The following is a 20,346-nucleotide window of genomic DNA, read 5'->3' as shown; positions in this document are numbered from 1 at the left end:
TTTTATTTCTTCAGGTTTTTGAATTTGGATATGTATAATATATATAATATATGTAGCATATTAGTTTAAAAGCAGGATATTATTTTAGTATTATTATTTAGTATTATTTAGTATATAGTAGTTTTGCATTTGGAATGGCACGGTTACTTTGGGAGATTTAGCTGTCATATTGCAAATGATATAAAGCATTTGTAGGCCAATTTTGTATCTGTATAATTAAGCAATAAGGCAAGAGGTGGTGTGTTATATGACCAATATACCACGGCTAAGAGCTGTTCTTAGGCACAATGCATTGCAGAGTGCCTGGACACAGCCCTTAGCAGTGGTATATTGTCCATATATCGCAACCCCCCGAGGTGCCTGATTGTTATTTTAAACTGGTTACCAACGTAATTAGAACAGTAAAAATAAATGTTTTGTCATACCTGTGGTAAACATAGGGTGACAGTGAGCAATTGACAGTGATCCATTTCAAACCCAGTCCGCAGGAGAGCCTCTGCGGACCATGAGGCACAAGAGACGTGTCAGGGGTGGACCCACCTGTCTTAATCAATGAGAGAAGATTTGAAATAGACAAGATGGCGGCATACACATTGTTGGAGCACTTTCTACATCCAGGCACGCCACCTGCAACTGGACATGTTTGGCCAAATCGAGAATGACGATAGTATCGTCCATACCAGGCATTTTGAAAAATCTCTGGCAACTATTTGCATAGATAAACCTGTAACTCCCAAGAATAACAAAAATCTTTTCTCACATGATCTGTTTCAACAATCTTTAGCTAAGGGAGGCCGTGTCCTCACTCACACTCCAGTACAGTAGGTGGCGGCGATGTATGCACCTAGTTGATGCGATCCACCAATACCATTTTTGTGTCTGTGGATAAAGTTGTGTGTGTCACCTGTAGGGATGCTCATGTTGCTGGGGATCGGAAGTGTCCGGTGCGAGATAGGCAGGTTGAAGAGCCTCCCAGGCCGTTGGCATGGTGCAGGAGCGGATAGGGGCAAAGTAGTGAGTGGAGGTGGCAGCTGCAGAGAAGTACCTGGGAGTACAGCAGAATAGTTAATGGGGGGGGGGTATTCTTATGATATATTGGTATATTGATGGTGCAATTTTTTCCGTTTTGAAACAGGAATAATGACGATCATTCAATGTAGTTGGGCCATGACTGCCCTCACACTTCAATACAGTAGGTGGCGGCACCTGCAAATTGGACGCGATCTGCCAACCCAATCCCAAAGGAGAAGAAGAGGAAGACATTTAAAATTACACACACCTCTTCACTAAACAGCTGAAACAGGGTAAGGAAGGACTTGGAGAAATTCAACATGCAAAATGTGTCAGATTAAATCTATCTGAACGTTAATGGTATTTAATCAGGGCATATTAATGTTGTATGGCAACGCTTCTTTGGATATGCGAAACATGCATGCTGATAGTCGCTTGAAGAATATCAACAAGTTTAACGTTAGCTAACAGCTAAAGTTGAGTTGCATTCAATAGATAGATGGCTATCTGTCGTATTTAGAGCTCACCTCAAGAGTACCATCTTTGCTTGCAAATTGCATGAACAACACAGTCTCGAAAACCCACAGGGTCGATTTTTTTCCGAGTCTAAAAGACTTAACGACCCCCTTTACGCCCTTAAATGCACACGGGTCAAAGAAAACCAGATACAGTAGCTTGCTATGAATATTTACCCTTTGACGAGCCAGAGAGGTCTGCGCATGTCTGCAACGTGTCCAAGTTGTTACAGCAAGCAAGATCTCCAGGTACAACAGCTAGTTGGTTAGGTGACAACTCAGTGTGGTGTTTTGTTACAATTAACCCCCTGCTTTCTTGATCTATGAGGTAGTAACGTGCCAAAAGTTGTTGTCCCTAATGTGGTAATTGAGTTCACTGTCATTTGCTGTGTCAACATCAATATGAGTTCTGTTGGCTGTCGGTTTCTGTTGAGACATTACTTGAATTGGTTTTGTATATCCTTCATATCCTTCCAAGTTTAAAGTTGTATTAGTCATACGTACAGGATACACGTGGTATACGCCGTCCAATGAAGAGCTTACTTGCAAATTCCTTCTCCACTTTGCAACAATAATAGAATATAAGAATATGAACATGAAGTAAATGGTTTCTGTAGAATATTTTAGCATAAGTATAGTACAGGAGGGCACAATTTATACTCAAATATTGACATGTGTTTTGGGGGACAAGTGTTTAAATGGTGCATTATTTAGCAATCGTAAGAGTCTGGTAGCAGTGTGTGTGTGTGTGTGTGTGTGTGTGTGTGTGTGTGTGTGTGTGTGTGTGTGTGTGTGTGTGTGTGAGAGAGAGAGTGCGTGCATGTGTGCTAAGGTTGGGAGAATCAGAGCTGGTGGTCCAGTCAAGTTCAAGTGTTCAGCAGTCTTTATGGCTTGTAGAGAGAAACACTCTCTGAGCCTGTTGGTGTCAGACCTCATGCTCTGATACGGTCTGCCTGTCATCCCTTGATGACGCTGCGGGTCTTCCTCGGGCACCATTACGAGTAGATGTCCTGGATGGGTGGGAGCATGCTCTGTGATGTTCTGGGCCATCTTCGCCACCCTATGGAGGGCATTGTGGTCGTGGGCGGAGCAATTTCTGTACCAGGCCGTGAAGCAACCGGTCAGGATGCTCTCGATGGTGCAGTGGTAGTATTTGGAGAGGACCCGGGGTGGCATGCCAAATTTCTTCAGCTGTGGCCTCTTGACGAGTGGTGTTGGTTGATGTCAAGTCCTCGGTGATGTGGATGGCGAGGAACTTTAAACTACTGACTCTCTACTGCAGTTCTGTTGATGTGGATTGGGCCGTGTTCCCTCCTTGGCTTCCTGAAGTCAACAATCAACTCCTTTTGTTATTCTGACGTTGAGGAAGAGGTGGTTGTCATGGCACCACATGCCAGTTCACTTACCTCCTCCCTATTGGCAGATTTTTTTTGTTGGTTATCAGGCATACAACCGTGGTGTCGTCAGCAAACTTGGGAGTTGGTGTTGTGCCACACAGTCATGGGTTAACAGGGAGTACAGCAGAGGGATGAGGACACACCCCTGTGGGGCCCTGTGTTATGAGTCAGTGTGGAGGAGGTGTTATTGCCAATCCAGCCTGTGGTCTACACGTCAGGAAGTCCAGGATCCAGTTGCAGGTGCAAAAGGTGGTGTCCAGAGCCAGGGCTTGGTGTTGAGCTTGGAGGGAACAATAGTGTTGAATGCTGAACGGTAGTCAATGAATAGGATTCTCACATAGGTGTTCTTCTTGTCCAGATGTGATACGGTCATGTGAATAGCGATGGAAATGGCATCTTCATTGGATCTGTTGGCGCGGTAGGCAAATTGGAGTGGGTCCTGTGTACCTGTCGTGCTGACCTTAATGTGGGTCAAGACCATCTTCAAGCACTTAATGATGACAGTGGTAAGTGCGATGGGGTGATTAATCATTTGGGCATGTCACCCTGGTTTTGCTTAGGCACTGGGACAATGTTTGTGTCCTTGAAGGAGGTGGGGACTACAGTCTGGGACAGGGACATGTTGTAGATGTCCGAGACGATGCCATCTGGTTTTGAGAGTTTTCTTCTTGTCAGCATCGGCGAGTGAACACACCTGGTCATCTGGAGCAAGGAGAGAAGCGAGCGTAGAATGAGTTAATCGTGTCTGGGAGGGAGGCTTCTGTAGGCACCACTCAGTTGGATTTGCTTTTGTAGTTTGATAGTCTGTAGTCCTTTCCACAAACTCGTCGCGAGTTTGAGTTATCAAACATCAAAGATTTTAGAGTTACAGTTCATATAAGGAAATCAGTCAATTGAAATATATGCGTTAGGCCCTCATCTATAGGTTTCACATAATTGAGCAGGGGCACATCCATGGGTGGGCCTGAAAGGGCATAGGCCCACTTGGGAGCAAGGCCCAGCCGATTTTATTTATTTTCTTCCCACAAACTGGCTGTATTTGACAGAAATACTATCCGGGTGTCTGGTCTCAGACGAGTCCGCAGGTGAAGAAGCCGGATGTGGGGGTCCTGGGCTGGCGTGGTTACAGGTGGTCTGTTCTTGTGAGGCCGGTTGGACATTGTGCCAAATTCTCTTAAACGACATTGGAGGCAAATACAGCTCTAAGTTAATCAAGCATAGCTAGTAGCTACCAAATGTCATTTTCAATGAGTGTGGACATTTACAAGTGAAAGGGAACGAGAGAAATTGTGCAAGTGAACAAAGTTGTGATGCATGCTTCTCTAAAGGAAGAGCAGAGGGGAGAAGAACGGAAGAGAAAATAAAACGCTAGTTGGAAGCACAGGGAAGGAATGGAAGCTATACAGAACTCATCAGAGCTCTTTGACTTCTGGCAGAATTCTAAGATATCTGAGGGCAAACATTGAGTAGTGAATTGCATACAAGCTTTATCTCAAAACGAACCGGTAAGATGGCGGCCCTGAGGGGCGAGTGTCATATCTTTTTCTTCTTGTTATTTTTCTTAGTTAACCCTGATGATTGTACGTCAGTTCACCAGCAGAGGCGTCACCTCTCATCTGTGTGCCCGATTTAAAGAGACCCAGAACAGACCGGTCATGGCCAGACCCAGCTCCGGTAGGACTGTGTTGGTGTAGTACACACACTTGTTTTTCTATCCTCGTGGGAACCCAAAATTGATTTCTATAAAAAATATAAAAAAAATTCTCTAACCCCTACACTTAAACCCTAAAGCTAACCCTAATTCTGAACCCTAAACCTAACCCCTTAGCTTAAACCCTAAAGCTAACCCTAATTCTGAACCCTAAACCCCTTAGCTTAAACCCTAAAGCTAACCCTAATTCTGAACCCTAAACCCCTTAGCTTAAAATAGCCTTTGTCCTCGTGGAGATGTGGGAAATGTCCAGTGGTGGTAAGTACTGAAGTAAAATACTGTACTACTTAAGTACTGAAGTAAAATACTGTACTACTTAAGTACTGAAGTAAAATACTGTACTACTTAAGTACTGAAGTAAAATACTGTACTACTTAAGTACTGAAGTAAAATACTGTACTACTTAAGTACTGAAGTAAAATACTGTACTACTTAAGTACTGAAGTAAAATACTGTACTACTTAAGTACTGAAGTAAAATACTGTACTACTTAAGTACTGAAGTAAAATACTGTACTACTTAAGTACTGAAGTAAAATAGTGTACTACTTAAGTAGTCTTTTGCGGTATCTTTACTTTAGTATTTATATTCTTGACAACTTTTACTTTTTACTCTACTACGTTCCTAAAGAAAATAATATACCTTTTACTCCATACATTTTCCCTGATACCCAAAAGTACTCGTTACTTTTCGAATGCGCGCTTATCAAGAGAACATGCCTGGTCCTCCCTACTGCCTCTGATCGGGAGACTCACTAAACAGAGAACATGCCTGGTCCTCCCTACCGCCTCTGATCGGGAGGACTCACTAAACAGAGAACATGCCTGGTCCTCCCTACTGCCTCTGATCGGGAGACTCACTAAACAGAGAACATGCCTGGTCCTCCCTACCGCCTCTGATCGGGAGGACTCACTAAACAGAGAACATGCCTGGTCCTCCCTACTGCCTCTGATCGGGAGACTCACTAAACAGAGAACATGCCTGGTCCTCCCTACTGCCTCTGATCTGGAGGACTCACTAAACACAAATGCTTTAGTTTGTAAGTAATGTTGGAGCCCCTGGCTATTCTTCATTGAACCAAAAACAAGAGAATTGTGCCGTCTGGTTTGTTTTAATATAAGGAAGTTGAAGTTGGAAGTTTACATACACCTTAGCCAAATACATTTAAACTCAGTTTCACAATTCCTAATGTTTAATCCTAGTAAAAATTTCCTGGTCAGTTAGGATCACCACTTATTTTAAGAATGTGAAATGTCAGAGTAATAGTGGAGAGAATTACCACATTCCCAGTGGGTCAGAAGTTTACAAACTCAAAGGTATTTGGTAGCGTTGCCTTTAAATAGTTTAACTTGGGTCAAACGTTTTGGGTAGCCTTCCACAAGCTTCCCACATTAAGTTGGGTGACTTTTGGCCCTTTCCTCCTGACAGAGCTGGTGCAACTGAGTCAGGTTTGTAGGCCTCCTTGCTCGCACACACTTCAGTTCTCCCCACAAATTTTCTATAGGGTTGAGGGCAGGGCTTTGTGATGGCCACTCCAATACCTTGACTTTGTTGTCCTTAAGCCAATTTGCCACAACTTTGGAAGTATGCTTGGGGTCATTGTCCATTTGGAAGAACCATTTGCAACCAAGCTTTAACTTCCTGACTGATGTCTTGAGATGTTGCTTCAATATATCCACATAATTTCCCCCCTCATGATGCCATCTATTTTGGTTTCTGCACCAGTCCCTCCTGCAGCAAAGCACCCCCACAACATGATGCTGCCACCCCTGTGCTTCACGGTTGGGATGGTGTTCTTCGGCTTGCACGCATTCCCCTTTTCCCTCTAAACATAACGATGGTCATTATGGCCAAACAGTTCTATTTTTGTTTCATCAGACCAGAGGACATTTCTCCAAAAACTACAATCGTTGTCCCCATGTGCAGTTACAAACTGTAGTCTGGCTTTTTTATGGTGGTTTTGGAGCAGTGGCTTCCTTGTTGAGCAGCCTTTCAGGTTATGTGGATATAGGACTTGTTTTACTGTGGATATAGATACTTTTGTACCTGTTTCCTCCAGCATCTTCACAAGGTCCTTTGTTGTTGTTCTGGGATTGATTTGCACTTTTCACACCAAAATACATTCATTTCTAGGAGACAGAACACATCTCCTTCCTGAGCGGTATGACGGCTGCGTGGTCCCATGGTGTTTATACTTGTGTACTATTGTTTGTACAGATGAACATGGTACCATCAGGCATTTAGAAATTGCTCTCAAGGATGAACCACACCTGTGGAGGTCTACAATTGTTTTTCTGAGGCCTTGACTGATTTCTTTTGATTTTCCCATGATGTCAAGCAAAGAGGCATAGAGCTTGAAGGTAGGCCTTGCAATACATCCACAGGTACACCTCCAATTGACTCAAATGATGTCAATTAGCCTATCAGAAGCTTCTAAAGCATGACATTTTTGAATTTTCCAAGCTGTTTAAAGGCACAGTCAACTTAGTGTATGTAAACCTCTGACCCGCTGGAATTGTGATACAGTGAAATAATCTGTAAACAATTGTTGGAAAAATTACTTGTCATGCGCAAAGTACATTTCCTAACCGTCTTGCCAAAACTATAGTTTAACAAGAAATTTGTGGAGTGGTTGAAAAACAAGTTTTAATGACTCCAACCTGTGAACTTCCGACTTCAACTTTAAGTATATTTGAGCATTTACATTTACTTTTGATACTTAAGTAGATTTGATACCAAATACTTTTACTCAAGTAATATTTTACTGGGTGACTTTCACTGCTACTTGAGTCATTTTTTTATTAAGGCATCTTTACTTTTACTCAAGTATGACAATTGGGTACTTTTTCCATCACTGAATTTGTCTCCATGAGGGAGAATTATCCTTATTTGACTAACATTGTGGGGACTTTTAGGAATTTCAGGGCCCCACAAGGATGGAAGAACAAGACCACACACACATGGTCTTTTGTATGTGTGTTACTTTTTAGTCTTAATGTTTTTGTCTGTTTTCAGACCTAGCAGCGTTCCGAGAGGTGTTCTCGAAAGCCAAACACGTGGCCATCTTGACGGGAGCAGGGGTTAGTGCTGAGAGTGGGGTCCCAACCTTCAGAGGAGAAGGAGGCTTCTGGAGGAAATGGCAAGCCCAGGTAAACACCCCAAGGATGCATCCTAAATGGCACCCTATTCCCTTTATAGTGCTCTTCCCCTTTGTCTCCCTCCACCCTCTCCTCCTCCTGTCCCGCCCCTCTCGCCTTCTTTCTCACTCCCCCCTTTTCTCTATCACTGTTTTTCATCCTCACTTTGGCCCCAAATCAGGACCTGGCCACCCCTGGGGCGTTCAGTCAGAACCCATCCAGGGTGTGGGAGTTCTACCACTACCGCAGGGAGGTGATGCTGACGAAGAGCCCCAACTCGGCTCACGTGGCCATAGCAGAGTGTGAGGCCAGGCTGCAGAAACAGGGGCGCCGCGTCACCGTCATCACACAGAACATCGATGAGCTACATCGCCGAGCCGGATCCACCAACATTTTGGAGATGCATGGTACTGTATCCATGGCTATGTCACCCAGACTGACTTTCACTGTTCTGACTAGTTAGCTAGTAGATCCACGGTAATAATTCAATGGCACTTTCACTGTGCCTCTGTGTCCCAAATGGCACCCTATCCCCTGTGTAGTGCACTACTTTTGATCAAAGCCCTACATATGGTGTCATCTTCTAGTGCACTATAGGGAATAGGGATGCCATTTGGACCGGAACATGTGTCTGACTAGCGAGTAGTGGTATTGGGGGACTCATGTTGTTATTAAAGTGATTAAAGAAGATTGTTGAAGGCCAGTTTCACTCCAGTGTGTAATAGTCGGTTCATCTTGGGTACTCAGACTGTGTTGTAGATATACCATACAAGCTTTCAGACTACGGATATCCCCGAAAGAAAAAATATATCTTGGTCGACCGAGAGTCGCCCTCTGTTCTTTCGACCAATCACTTGGTCGAAATGTTTAAACATATTTTTCCATATATAGAGCCACACCGTATGTGTTTGAATAGAAGCAACTACATATGCACTGAGCCTGTGTGACTGGCTCACGTTGTCTCGCTCTCCTCACTACTGCAGTAAAAATGCTCCACAGCACAGCAAGTGTTTGTTGCGCTCTCCATGCTGAAGCTGTAACATTAATTTCAGCCATTTAGTTGTTTCTGACTGGAAAAAGTTATTTTAATTTGTTTAGGAAAAACAAAACACTATTCCCTCAACCCTTGCTCTCTTTATGTAAAACATACGGTTTATTTATTGTTTAGGCTAATTATTCAAAGCTCCCGTTTTTTATTTTATTTAAAAACTGAAATGCTTGATTTCATTTAAAAGCATGAATATCTCGTGTGCTGTGCGATGGCATGAATGAAAGATTGATACAGTAGCCTATATATGGAAATATAGGCCTAAGTAAGTTATGGTATTAAGACTAAACAGGACTCTTAAGACCTACAGTTCGACGGTGGTTAAACAAGGCTACTTAATTAAGGGCTGTCTCCTCATCGCTGCTGCCGGCGCCACCTTGTTCTCAATCCCATTATGCTGGTTAATTTTGCTATTATGCACATAGCAACAATGAAATAACACATATGGAATCATGTAGTAACCAAAATATGTTTTATATTTGAGATTCTTCAAAGTAGCCACCTTTTGCCTTTGATAGCTCATAAAGCTGATAATTGTGCATGTGACTTGATGTGAATAATGACGAGAGCCCAGTAATTGTTACTTTGTGTTTCTAAAATCTCAATTGTTTCCATTTCTATAGTTCAAATGTCTGCCTGTTTACAATATCTGAATATTTTTGCGTATACTGTAGCCAATGTTTCCATAACTGATCACATTTCTGTAGGATATAAGTTAATGCCCATATGAACGAATATTTTAGGCCGTGGTTTAATGGAAAGCAGCGAACAGACATTCTTTAATAAGCTCCACCTCGACGTATTGTACAAACCGCGTTCCTCGTTTTGCTTGACAAAGTGCCATGTAAGCTCTCCTCTGTCTTTGTGACCAGGCTATATGAGTTGTGGTCATGTTTTATTTCCTACTCCCGCTCTTTGACCACAGGCAGTTTGTTTAAAACCTGCTGTATGAGCTGTGGTCATGTTGGGGTTAACCACAAGAGTCCCATCTGTGCTGCCCTGGAAGGCAAAGGGTAAGTCAGTCAAACTCAGGTCAGCATTTCCTTGGTGTTGTTACATGTAACAGTAACAGTAGTTATTGCCATCTTGCTCTCTCTAGTGCTCCAGACCCCAACACCAGTGATGCTCAGATCCCTCCTCATGACTTACCCAGGTAGGACCATGGATTTTTGAATTGGAATACTTAGTAATAATAACTTAAGAGGATATCTATGGGTGGGACAAACTCTCTTACGTCTTGTTTATACAACGGGTGGGTCGAATCCTGATTGGTTAAAACTGCATTCCAGCCGGTGTCTATTCCACCAGTTGCCAACGGCTAAAGTTATGACATTAAAATACCTATTTACTCTGTTCCATCTGACTGCGCAATCCACTCACTGTCTCGTCAGCCCAGCCAGGCAATTTATAAACTTGGATCTCCACTATTAAAAAAGTATCTACACTTTCTCACATTTCTTTTAGACTAACATTTCATTTTCAACAGGAGATATTTGTATAAACCTTGCTGTCTGTCTCTCCGACATTTGCAACATTGTTTCAACATTCAAATTCGGTCTTCTGCTGTCTCATAGTAATGAACGTGTCGAGACGAGGCAGGCAGCATTTGTTGGCCAGTCGAAATCATGAATCAGCTGGTATCATTTGTATCGATATATACAAACTAATTTCAATTAAACAAAGGTCAAACGAAACACAGCTAATATGCAGTTTTTCCAGCTTCTGATTGAAGTGATTGTGTTACTGTAGCTGTGTTGTTGGCTATCTACGGTGTCCTGACAAGTGAGCACATTTAGAACGAACGACTGGGTCGCGTCCATAGATACTGAACAAAAAGACTGAACGACTGGGTCGCGTCCATAGATGCTGAACAAAAAGACTGAACGACTGCATCTCTAGCATCTCTAGCACTTCTAGCATCTCTAGCATCTCTAGCAACCCTTGCTTTGTGTTGGGATTATATCTTGTAGAAGGATGAAGTAGTATGAATAAATTAATCAAAATAAAGTTTTTAATTAAAATATGTCAATCATTATTGGAGTATGTTGGTAGCCCGTTGTATAAAAGTGATAATGCCCTCGAAAGCCGGTGTTTGGAGGATATATTGGCACAGTTTGCCACACTCGTGCCGATATATCCTCCAAACAGAGGCTTCTTCTGGCATTATCACTTAATTAGAAATGTTATCATTTCTTGAGTTTTTTTCTTATCTTCACTTTTTAAATGGCAGTTGATCACAATCATATGAATTGTTTAGATCGTCATGTAGGAAACACGTTTAAGTGGTCTAACTGTGTCTGCGCCTCACCAGGTGTGAGCAGGGTGGCTGTAGTGGTCTGCTCAGGCCTAATGTGGTCTGGTTCGGGGAGACTCTGGACTCCGACATCCTGACTCGTGTTGAAGAGGAACTAGACCTCTGTGACCTCTGCCTAGTGGTGAGTGTGTCTGTCCATTCTGTCTTTGTCCTTTTTAATGCGTGATTTTAAAAAATGAGACCCTGAAGAGATTTCTCTACAATGTAAAAATAGATCATAATAATCACAAGATGATATGTGCGTCTTCCTCGTGTGTTTTAGGTAGGTACGTCCTCCATAGTGTACCCAGCAGCCATGTTTGCTCCCCAGGTGGCGGCTAGAGGAATACCTGTAGCTGAATTTAACATGGAGGAAACACCCGCCACCATGCGCTTCAGGTTATAAACATACTGTCGTCCAGTTTCTCCTATTCCCTGGGACCCAAAGCGGTGCTTTGTTTGCCTAGCAATAACACACTTGAATCAAACAATCAATTCATCATCAAGCCTTGGCCAACTTGAATCAGGTGTGTTTAGATAAAATGTGCACCACTTTTGGACCCCGGGACCACGATTGGGAAACATTGCTGTCGCTTCATACTAATGATTCCCTATGGCATCCTTTAACACCTGTGTCTCTGTGTGTTGCAGGTTCCACTTCCAGGGCCCCTGTGGGACCACCCTGCCCCCTGCACTGGCACGCCACCACAATGAGCCCTGACTTCCCCTGGCTGAGCCATAGCGCAGTATACATAGACCAGACTCTAGTGCTGGATGGGTGTGCTCAGGGGTGTATTCATTAGGGCAAAACATTTAGCAACAGTTGACGTTTTGCAACACAAACAAGTTCTTATTGGACCATTTCAGGTTAGTCGCTCTTCGTTTCAGCCATCTGCTTCTGTTTGGTTCCTAAAGAATACACCCCGGTTTTGTGAATGTAATGTATGCTATAGAAAACAGACTGTGCTGACAATACCCCACACTCCCTAGGCTACCACTCTGGATTTGTGTTAATTGCATGAAATGACAACTATGTTTAAAAAAAATAAATCACAATTATGACATGTCTTCCGGTATCTCAAGCACAATGATTCCTTTTTCATTTTCTCTTGATGATCTTCATCCAATATCATTGTTGCATGTCAGAGGGTACTTTTATCATATGTATAGATTATATATAAAATGTGTGAGGTTCATATCCGACCATAGATGCATTGTAAATGCTTTTTAAATCAGGTGTGTGCTGGCAGTAGAGGGCAGTGTTTAGCTATATTTGTGATAGTCTTTGTCTACAGATTCACTCCTACCTGCTGCATCTAATTGACTGGGTTAGGGATGCATGTGTTCTCAGTAACCTACCTGATAATACAGTAACTCTTATGGTCAGTTTGAGTGGTTCTGAAGCCTGGTTGTACTTCACTTCTGACTATTATATTTGTTCATTGGTGTGTCCGTGCCTTCAGGATGACTGGGTTAGGGATGGAGTAGGGGTTATGATAGCATCTACTCCATTTCTAATGATGCTGTGTGTCAGTCTGTGTTATTGCAGAGGGTCATGTTTACGTTATCACATTTTATTACACTGTTTTAAGGACAAAGGGAAATTCATTGCTGAACAGAGATACCAGGTGCTGTTGTTTTTTTTAAAATCTGTCTTTCTGTGTTTTTTGCCTGCATGACATGTATGAGATTGTGTGTCAAGCAGTCACCATGTGGGTGGGTGTGTGTTCATGGAGCTGTCAGAGGAAATGTACACTATCGTTTAAAAGTTTGGGGTCACGTAGAAATGTCATTGTTTTTGAAAGACGAGCACATTTTTTTTTATGTCCATTTTAAAATAACATCAAATTGATCAGAAATACAGTGTGGACATTTAATGTTGTAAATGACTATTGTAGCTGGAAACGGCAGATTTTTTATTATTTTTTTATGACATATCTACATAGTCATACAGAGGCCCATTATCAGCAACCATCACTCCTGTGTTCCAATGGCACATTGTTTTAGCTAATCCAAGTTTATCATTTTAAAAGGCTAATTGATCATTAGAAAACCTTTTGCAATTATGTTAGCACAGCTGAACTGTTGTCCTGATTTTAAAGACTAAATACAACTGGCCTTTTTTAGACTTGTTGAGTATCTGGAGCATCAGCATTTGTGTGTTCGATTACAGGCTCAAAATGGCCAGAAACAAACTGAAGATCTCCTACAGCGCTGTGTCCTACTCCCTTCACAGAACAGCGCAAACTGGCTCTAACCAGAATAGAAAGAGGAGTGGGAGGCCCGGGTGCACAACTGAGCAAGAGGACATTAGTGTCTAGTTTGAGAAACCGACGCCCACAAGTCCTCAACTGGCAGCTTCATTAAATAGTACCCCCAAAACACCAGGCCACACTGGCCAACATAAGAACTCTAGAAGGCCAGCATCCCAGAGTCTCAAATTTGTTGATTTTTTTTTATTTTTTTTTATAGGGCAAGGCAGCTCTTAACAAACATTTCCAATCTCATTGATTGGACTCCAGGTTGTTTTTGTGTGGTGTCCGTGGACTGAGCCGTTGTCTCGGTCTGTTTCATGCCTTGGGAATGCTGGGGGATTTTTCCATGCCAGCGTGCTACAGTGTGTAATTACCCACTGCGAATCTGCACGAAGAGTAGGGTAGAGTTATTGTATGTTTTGGGGAAGCTCCTTATGTATCTTCTCCTGTGGTGCCCAGTGAGATTGGCGTTGCTCTTGTTGTGGTCCGGTGTGCTCAGCAGAGGGGAAGAGCAAGATTATTTTTTTAGCAGTTACTTCTGACTATCACGTGTAATGTAGACCAATTAATCCATCAGAGGAACTGTTAGAATGATGTACTAAAGATCAGCTGTTGAAGATGGCTGAACACTACAAGGTCGAAATAGTGCTAAACATCTAAAAACATTGTTAGGTTGATATTGAAGGCCAATCTGATGGAGAGTGGTATACTCAACGTTACCACTAGGGCAGCCTCTGTCGAGGACTCGCAGTCTCCCTATGGAATACTGAAGTATAATTACAAGCGTTTCATAAGTGTCAAAGGCTTTTATTGACAATTACATGAAGTTGATGCAGAGAGTCAATATTTGCAGTGTTGATCCTTCTTTTTCAAGACCTCTGCAATCCACCCTGGCATGCTGTCAGTTAACATCCTGACTGATGGCAGCCCAGCTTTACATAATCAATACTTGGAGTTTGTCAGAATTTGTGGGATTTTATTTGCCCAACCACCTCTTGAGGATTGACCACAAGTTCTCCATGGTATTAAGGTCTGGAGAGTCATACCCAAGAAGACTCGAGGCTGTAATCACTGCCAAAGTTTCAACAAAGTACTGAGTAAAGGGTCTGAAATCTTTAAATCAAATAATTTCTAAAAACCTGTTTGTTCTTTGTCATTATGGGTATTGTGTGTAAATTGATGAGCTAAAAATCAATTGAATCCATTTTAGAACAAGGCTGTAATGTAACATAATGTGGAGAAAGTCAAGGGGTCTGAATACTACATATCTGTGTATCAAAATCCAAACTGGTTTTACAGCAGGCTTCTAAGAGAAGCACATCCAATGTTGAAAAGGTGGGCTTTTTGCTGTTATACAGATTAATAAACACCATGTCTGGTGGATTGACAATGGAACCATGTTTAAAGTATCCTTTTTAACAATTCCAAAGTGGCATACATTTGTTACCGGAGTCTCTGCGCAATTCCATTACCTTAGAATTTCCCAGAGACAGAGAGCGAGAGATTTGAAGTGACAGGTCAATCTCACGTATGTTTTTTTTAGAGGAGATGGATAGAGGTGGAGTGCTAGAGAGAAGGGGAGAAAAGGAGTGCGGCTGTGTGTTGTGCTCGTGAGTGGAGAAAGAGTGGTGTGGGTGTCAGCTTTAGGGCCCTAACACTATTCTCAAGCCACACTTGTTTGTGTGTGTGTGTGTGTCAGCTAATAGGTTTGCAAATGGAGAACTGTGCATTTAGGGCAGCAGCTAACACAACACTAATTGCACTTACACTGTTTTGATACCAGTGGAGGGAAATTATATGCAAATTCCACTAACAGTGTTTGGATACCAGTGGAGGAGGGAGATTAAATATACACTATATATACAAAAGTATGTGGAAACCCCTTCAATTTGGTGGATTTGGCTACTTCAGCCACACCCATTGCTGACAGGTGTATAAAATCGAGCACACAAGTATGAAATCTCCATAGACAAACATTGACAGTAGAATAGCCTTACTGAAGAGCTCAGTGACTTTCAACATGGCACCGTCATAGGATGCCACCTTTCCAACAACTCAGTTAGACAAATGTCTGTTCTGCTATAGCTGCTAAGTGCTGTTATTGTGAAGTGGAAACATGTAGGATTCGGCTCAGCTGCGAAGTAATAGGTCACATAAGCTCACGTGTCAAACCCAGAGGAACACTCCCTCTTCCATGCTTCACGGTGGGAACCACACGTGGAGATCATCTGGTCACCTACTCTGCGTCTCACAAAGACACGGCGGATGGAACCAAAATTAAAACATTTGGACTCATCAGAACAACGGACATATTTCCACCGGTCTAATGTCCAATGCTCATGTTTCTTGGCAAAAGCATTTCACTTCTTCTTATTGGTGTCCTTTAGTAGTGGTTTCTTTGCAGCAATTCAACCATGAAGGTCTGATTCACACAGTCTCCTCTGAACAGTTGATGTTGAGATGTGTCTGTTACTTGAACTCTGTGAAGCATTTATTTGGGCTGCAATTTCTCAGGCTGGTAACTCTAATGAACTTATCCTGTGCAGCAGAGGTAACTATGGGTCACCCATTCCTGTGGCGGTCCTCGTGAGACACAGTTCCATCATAGCGCTTGATGGTTTTTTGCGACTGCACTTGAAGAAACTTTCAAAGTTCTCGAAATTTTCCTGATTGACTGACCTTCATGTCTTAAAGTAATGATGGTCATTTTTCTTTGTTTATTTTAGCTACATTCACTGTGGGGACGACGTCATCGATGCATTTATTAATGAAGCTGATATTACTAATATGTTATCGGATGAATCCTGGAACATATTCCAGTCTGAACGTCCTGTAGCCATAGCATCCCCTTCATCGGACCACTTCTGTACTGAGCGCGTTACTGATACCTCCTGTTTTGAGTTCTTGCTTATAATCAGGAAGCAGGAGGATAGAGTTATGGTCTGATTTGTCAAAGGGAGAGCGAGGGAAGGTGTTGTATGCATTTCTGTGTGTGAAGTAGAGTAGAGTTTTCTCACCTTTAGTTGAACAGGTAATATGCTGGTAAAAATGAGGTAAAACGGATTTCACTTTCCCTGCATTAAAATCACCAGCCATGATAAACAAGTCCTGGTCTATGCCACACAGTTCCAGTGAGTGACAGACAGTGAGGGATGGCTTTCATCCCTAAGGGCACTCTAATCCCTATATTGTGCACTACTTTTGACCAGAACCCTATAAGTAGTGCACTATGTGGGAAATAGGATACCATTTGGGACACAGTCATGGTTATTGGGAATCAGGTAAGGGAGCACCTGACCACTTCTGTTGCCATGGAAATGGGGGGACAGTCAAAGGTTCTGTCTGTGAGGAAATGATAGGTTTTTGGACTGAGGTGTGTGTGTGTGTGTGTGTGTGTGTGTGTGTGTGTGTGTGTGTGTGTGTGTGTGTGTGTGTGTGTGTGTGTGTGTGTGTGTGTGTGTGTGTGTGTGTGTGTGTGTGTGTGTGTGTGTGTGTGTAATGTAAGGCAAGAAATAGACAGCACGTAAAGCAATACATAGACGAGGTGGATGGAGAGAGAGGGTGTGTAGAAGAGATGCTGCTGTAGCTGTGTTGGTATATGTCATCTCCCCTTGTCTGGCTGTGACTGAGGTGTAAACCTGTCTCGCAGGTCCTCTCAGCCCCCCCACTAAGATTATATGATTATCCCCCTCTTCTTCCAGCTAGGGCTGGGCGATGTATCAAACTATTTAGGATCATTCAAATGTATGTTTTAGCGTGATATTCCAAATGCCTTTATCGCACAAATCGAGTTTATTTATACCAAAACACATTGAGACATTATTTTACTGTGATAGAGGAGAAGTTTACCTTTCTAACTTACCCTTAATATGTCTCAACTCCACAAATTGTGTACAGAGCTAAAACGGAGTGTCAATGAAACTTTTTTGCCCGCTTTGAGGACAATACAGTGCCACTGACACGGCCTGCAACCAAAACATGCTGCCTCTCCTTCACTGCAGCCGAGGTGAGTAAAACATTTAAACGTGTTAACCCTCGCAAGGCTGCAGGCCCAGATGGCATCCCCAGCCGTGCCCCCAGAGCATGCTGGCTGGTGTGTTTACGGACATATTCAATCAATCCCTATACCAGTCTGCTGTTCCCACATGCTTCAAGAGGGCCACCATTGTTCCTGTTCCCAAGAAAGCTAAGGTAACTGAGCTAAACGACTACTGCCCCGTAGCACTCACTTCCGTCATCATGAAGTGCTTTGAGAGACTAGTCAAGGACCATATCACCTCCACCCTACCTGACACCCTAGACCCACTCCAATCTGCTTACTGCCCAAATAGGTCCACAGACGATGCAATCTCAACCACACTGCACACTGCCCTAACCCATCTGGACAAGAGGAATACCTATGTGAGAATGCTGTTCATCGACTACAGCTCGGCATTTAACACCATAGTACCCTCCAAGCTCGTCATAAAGCTCGAGACCCTGGGTCTCGACCCCGCCCTGTGCAATTGGGTACTGGACTTCCTGACGGGCCGCCCTAGGTGGTGAGGGTAGGCAACAACATCTCCACCCCGCTGATCCTCAACACTGGGGCCGCACAAGGGTGCATTCTGAGCCCTCTCCTGTACTCCCTGTTCACCCACGACTGCGTGGCCACGCACGCCTCCAACTCAATCATCAAGTTTGCAGATGACACAACAGTGGTAGGCTTGATTACCAACAACGACGAGACAGCCTACAGGGAGGAGGTGAGGGCCCTGGGAGTGTGGTGTCAGGAAAATAACCTCACACTCAACGTCAACAAAACTAAGGAGATGATTGTGGACTTCAGGAAACAGCAGAGGGAACACCCCCCTATCCACATCAATGGAACAGTAGTGGAGAGGGTAGTACGTTTTAAGTTCCTTGGCATACACATCACAGACAAACTGAATTGGTCCACCCACACAGACAGCATCGTGAAGAAGGCGCAGCACCGCCTCTTCAACCTCAGGAGGCTGAAGAAATTCGGCTTGTCACCAAAAGCACTCACAAACTTCTACAGATGCACAATCGAGAGCATCCTGGCGGGCTCTATCACCGCCTGGTACGGCAACTGCTCCGCCCACAACCGTAAGGCTCTCCAGAGGGTAGTGAGGTCTGCACAACGCATCACCGGGGGCAAACTACCTGCCCTCCAGGACACCTACACCACCCAATGTTATAGGAAGGCCATAAAGATCATCAAGGACAACAACCGCCCGAGCCACTGCCTGTTCACCCCGCTATCATCCAGAAGGCGCGGTCAGTACAGGTGCATCAAAGCTGGGACCGAGAGACTGAAAAACAGCTTCTATCTCAAGGCCATCAGACTGTTAAACAGCCACCACTAACATTGAGTGGCTGCTGCCAACACACTGACTCAACTCCAGCCACTTTAATAATGGGAATTGATGGGAAATGATGTAAAATATATCACTAGCCACTTTAAACAATGCTACCTAATATAATGTTTACATACCCTACATTATTCATCTCATATGTATACGTATATACTGTACTCTATATCATCTACTGCATCTTTATGTAATACATGTATCACTAGCCACTTTAACTATGCCACTTTGTTTACATACTCATCTCATATGTATATACTGTACTCGATACCATCTACTGTATCTTGACTATGCTGCTCTGTACCATCACTCATTCATATATCTTTATGTACATATTCTTTATCCCCCTACACTTGTGTGTATAAGACAGTAGTTTTGGAATTGTTAGTTAGATTACTTGTTGGTTATTACTGCATTGTCGGAACTAGAAGCACAAGCATTTCGCTACACTCGCATTAACATCTGCCAACCATGTGTATGTGACAAATAACATTGGATTGGTGCTATTGGAAAGAAAGGATAGCTTCTATATGTTTCAGTAAACCATTAGACAACACTTCAAAGATTAAATGAAGTGCCATCAAGTTTATGATCTATTCATTTTATTTTGGTGATTATTACATGTATTGTTCCTGTTATTGTGAACTGTAGGCTATAACAAGTTAAACCTTTCCATTGAAAGCCTATCAGAAACCTCTTTGTAGGAGATTCTAGTAGGCTAATAAAAGCATGTTGTTCACTATGAGCATAAACCAGCCTATTATCTCTGAAGTTAATTCATTCATTGGTGATGGATATTTGAACTGTACGTTATATTAAGTTAAAATAAGTGTTCATTGTTCATTCAGTGTTTTTGTAATTGTCATTATTACAAATACAGTGGGGCAAAAAAGTATTTAGTCAGCCACCAATTGTGCAAGTTCTCCCACTTAAAAAGATGAGAGGCCTGTAATTTTCATCATAGGTACACTTCAACTATGATGGACAAAATGAGAAGAAAAAAAATCCAGAAAATCACATTGTAGGAGTTTTAATGAATTTATTTGCAAATTATGGTGGAAAATAAGTATTTGGTCACCTACAAACAAGCAAGGTTTGGTCAGTCACAGTGGTCAGGTATTCTGTCACGGTGTGCTCTCTGTTTAGGGCCAAATAGCATTCTAGTTTGCTCTGTTTTTTGGGGGAATTCTTTCCAATGTGTCAAGTAATTATGTTTTTGTTTTCTCATGATTTGGTTGCTGCCCTGGGGCTCTGTGAAGTGTGTTTGTGTTTGTGAACAGAGCCCCAGGACCAGCTTGCTTAGGGGACTCTTCTGCAGGTTCATCTCTCTGTGGGTGATGGATTTGTTATGGAAGGTTTGGGAATCGCTTCCTTTTTAGGTGGTTGTAGAATTTAACAGCTCTTTTCTGATAATTAGTGGGTATTGGCCTAATTCTGCTCTGCATGCATTATTTTGTGTTTTACGTTATGTACACAGAGGATATTGTTGCAGATTTCAGTCTCAATTTGTTGTTTGTCCCATTTTGTAAATTCTTGGTTGGTGAGCAGACACCAGACCTCACAAACATAAATGACAATGGGCTCTATACCTGATTCAAGTACCTTTA

The 20,346-nt window shown here is 42.7% G+C and overlaps 1 protein-coding gene across 3 annotated transcripts; it reads left to right on the top strand.

The window, feature by feature from the left end:
* Positions 1-1,160: 1,160 nt before the first annotated feature.
* On the top strand, positions 1,161-12,180 carry LOC124038057 (NAD-dependent protein deacylase sirtuin-5, mitochondrial-like). Of its 3 annotated transcripts, none has more exons than XM_046353459.1 (9): positions 1,161-1,304; positions 4,489-4,597; positions 7,650-7,783; positions 7,953-8,178; positions 9,745-9,832; positions 9,919-9,972; positions 11,131-11,254; positions 11,396-11,511; positions 11,764-12,180. In XM_046353459.1, exons 2-9 carry the CDS (start codon positions 4,498-4,500, stop codon positions 11,831-11,833), a joined length of 912 nt encoding a protein of 303 aa, XP_046209415.1. In that variant the 5' UTR covers positions 1,161-1,304; positions 4,489-4,497; the 3' UTR covers positions 11,834-12,180. The 3 variants fall into 3 exon arrangements, with proteins under 3 accessions (XP_046209415.1, XP_046209413.1, XP_046209414.1); XM_046353457.1 differs by lacking the exon at positions 1,161-1,304 and adding an exon at positions 1,316-1,775; XM_046353458.1 differs by lacking the exon at positions 1,161-1,304 and adding an exon at positions 3,299-3,429.
* The last annotated feature ends 8,166 nt before the right edge of the window (positions 12,181-20,346 follow it).

The sequence above is a fragment of the Oncorhynchus gorbuscha genome, linkage group LG06, assembly GCF_021184085.1.
Source record: "Oncorhynchus gorbuscha isolate QuinsamMale2020 ecotype Even-year linkage group LG06, OgorEven_v1.0, whole genome shotgun sequence".
In the NCBI taxonomy this organism is placed as follows: domain Eukaryota; kingdom Metazoa; phylum Chordata; class Actinopteri; order Salmoniformes; family Salmonidae; genus Oncorhynchus; species Oncorhynchus gorbuscha.
The sequence above is the reverse complement of the archived record's forward strand: the minus strand, read 5'-3'. Positions and strand labels throughout refer to the sequence as shown.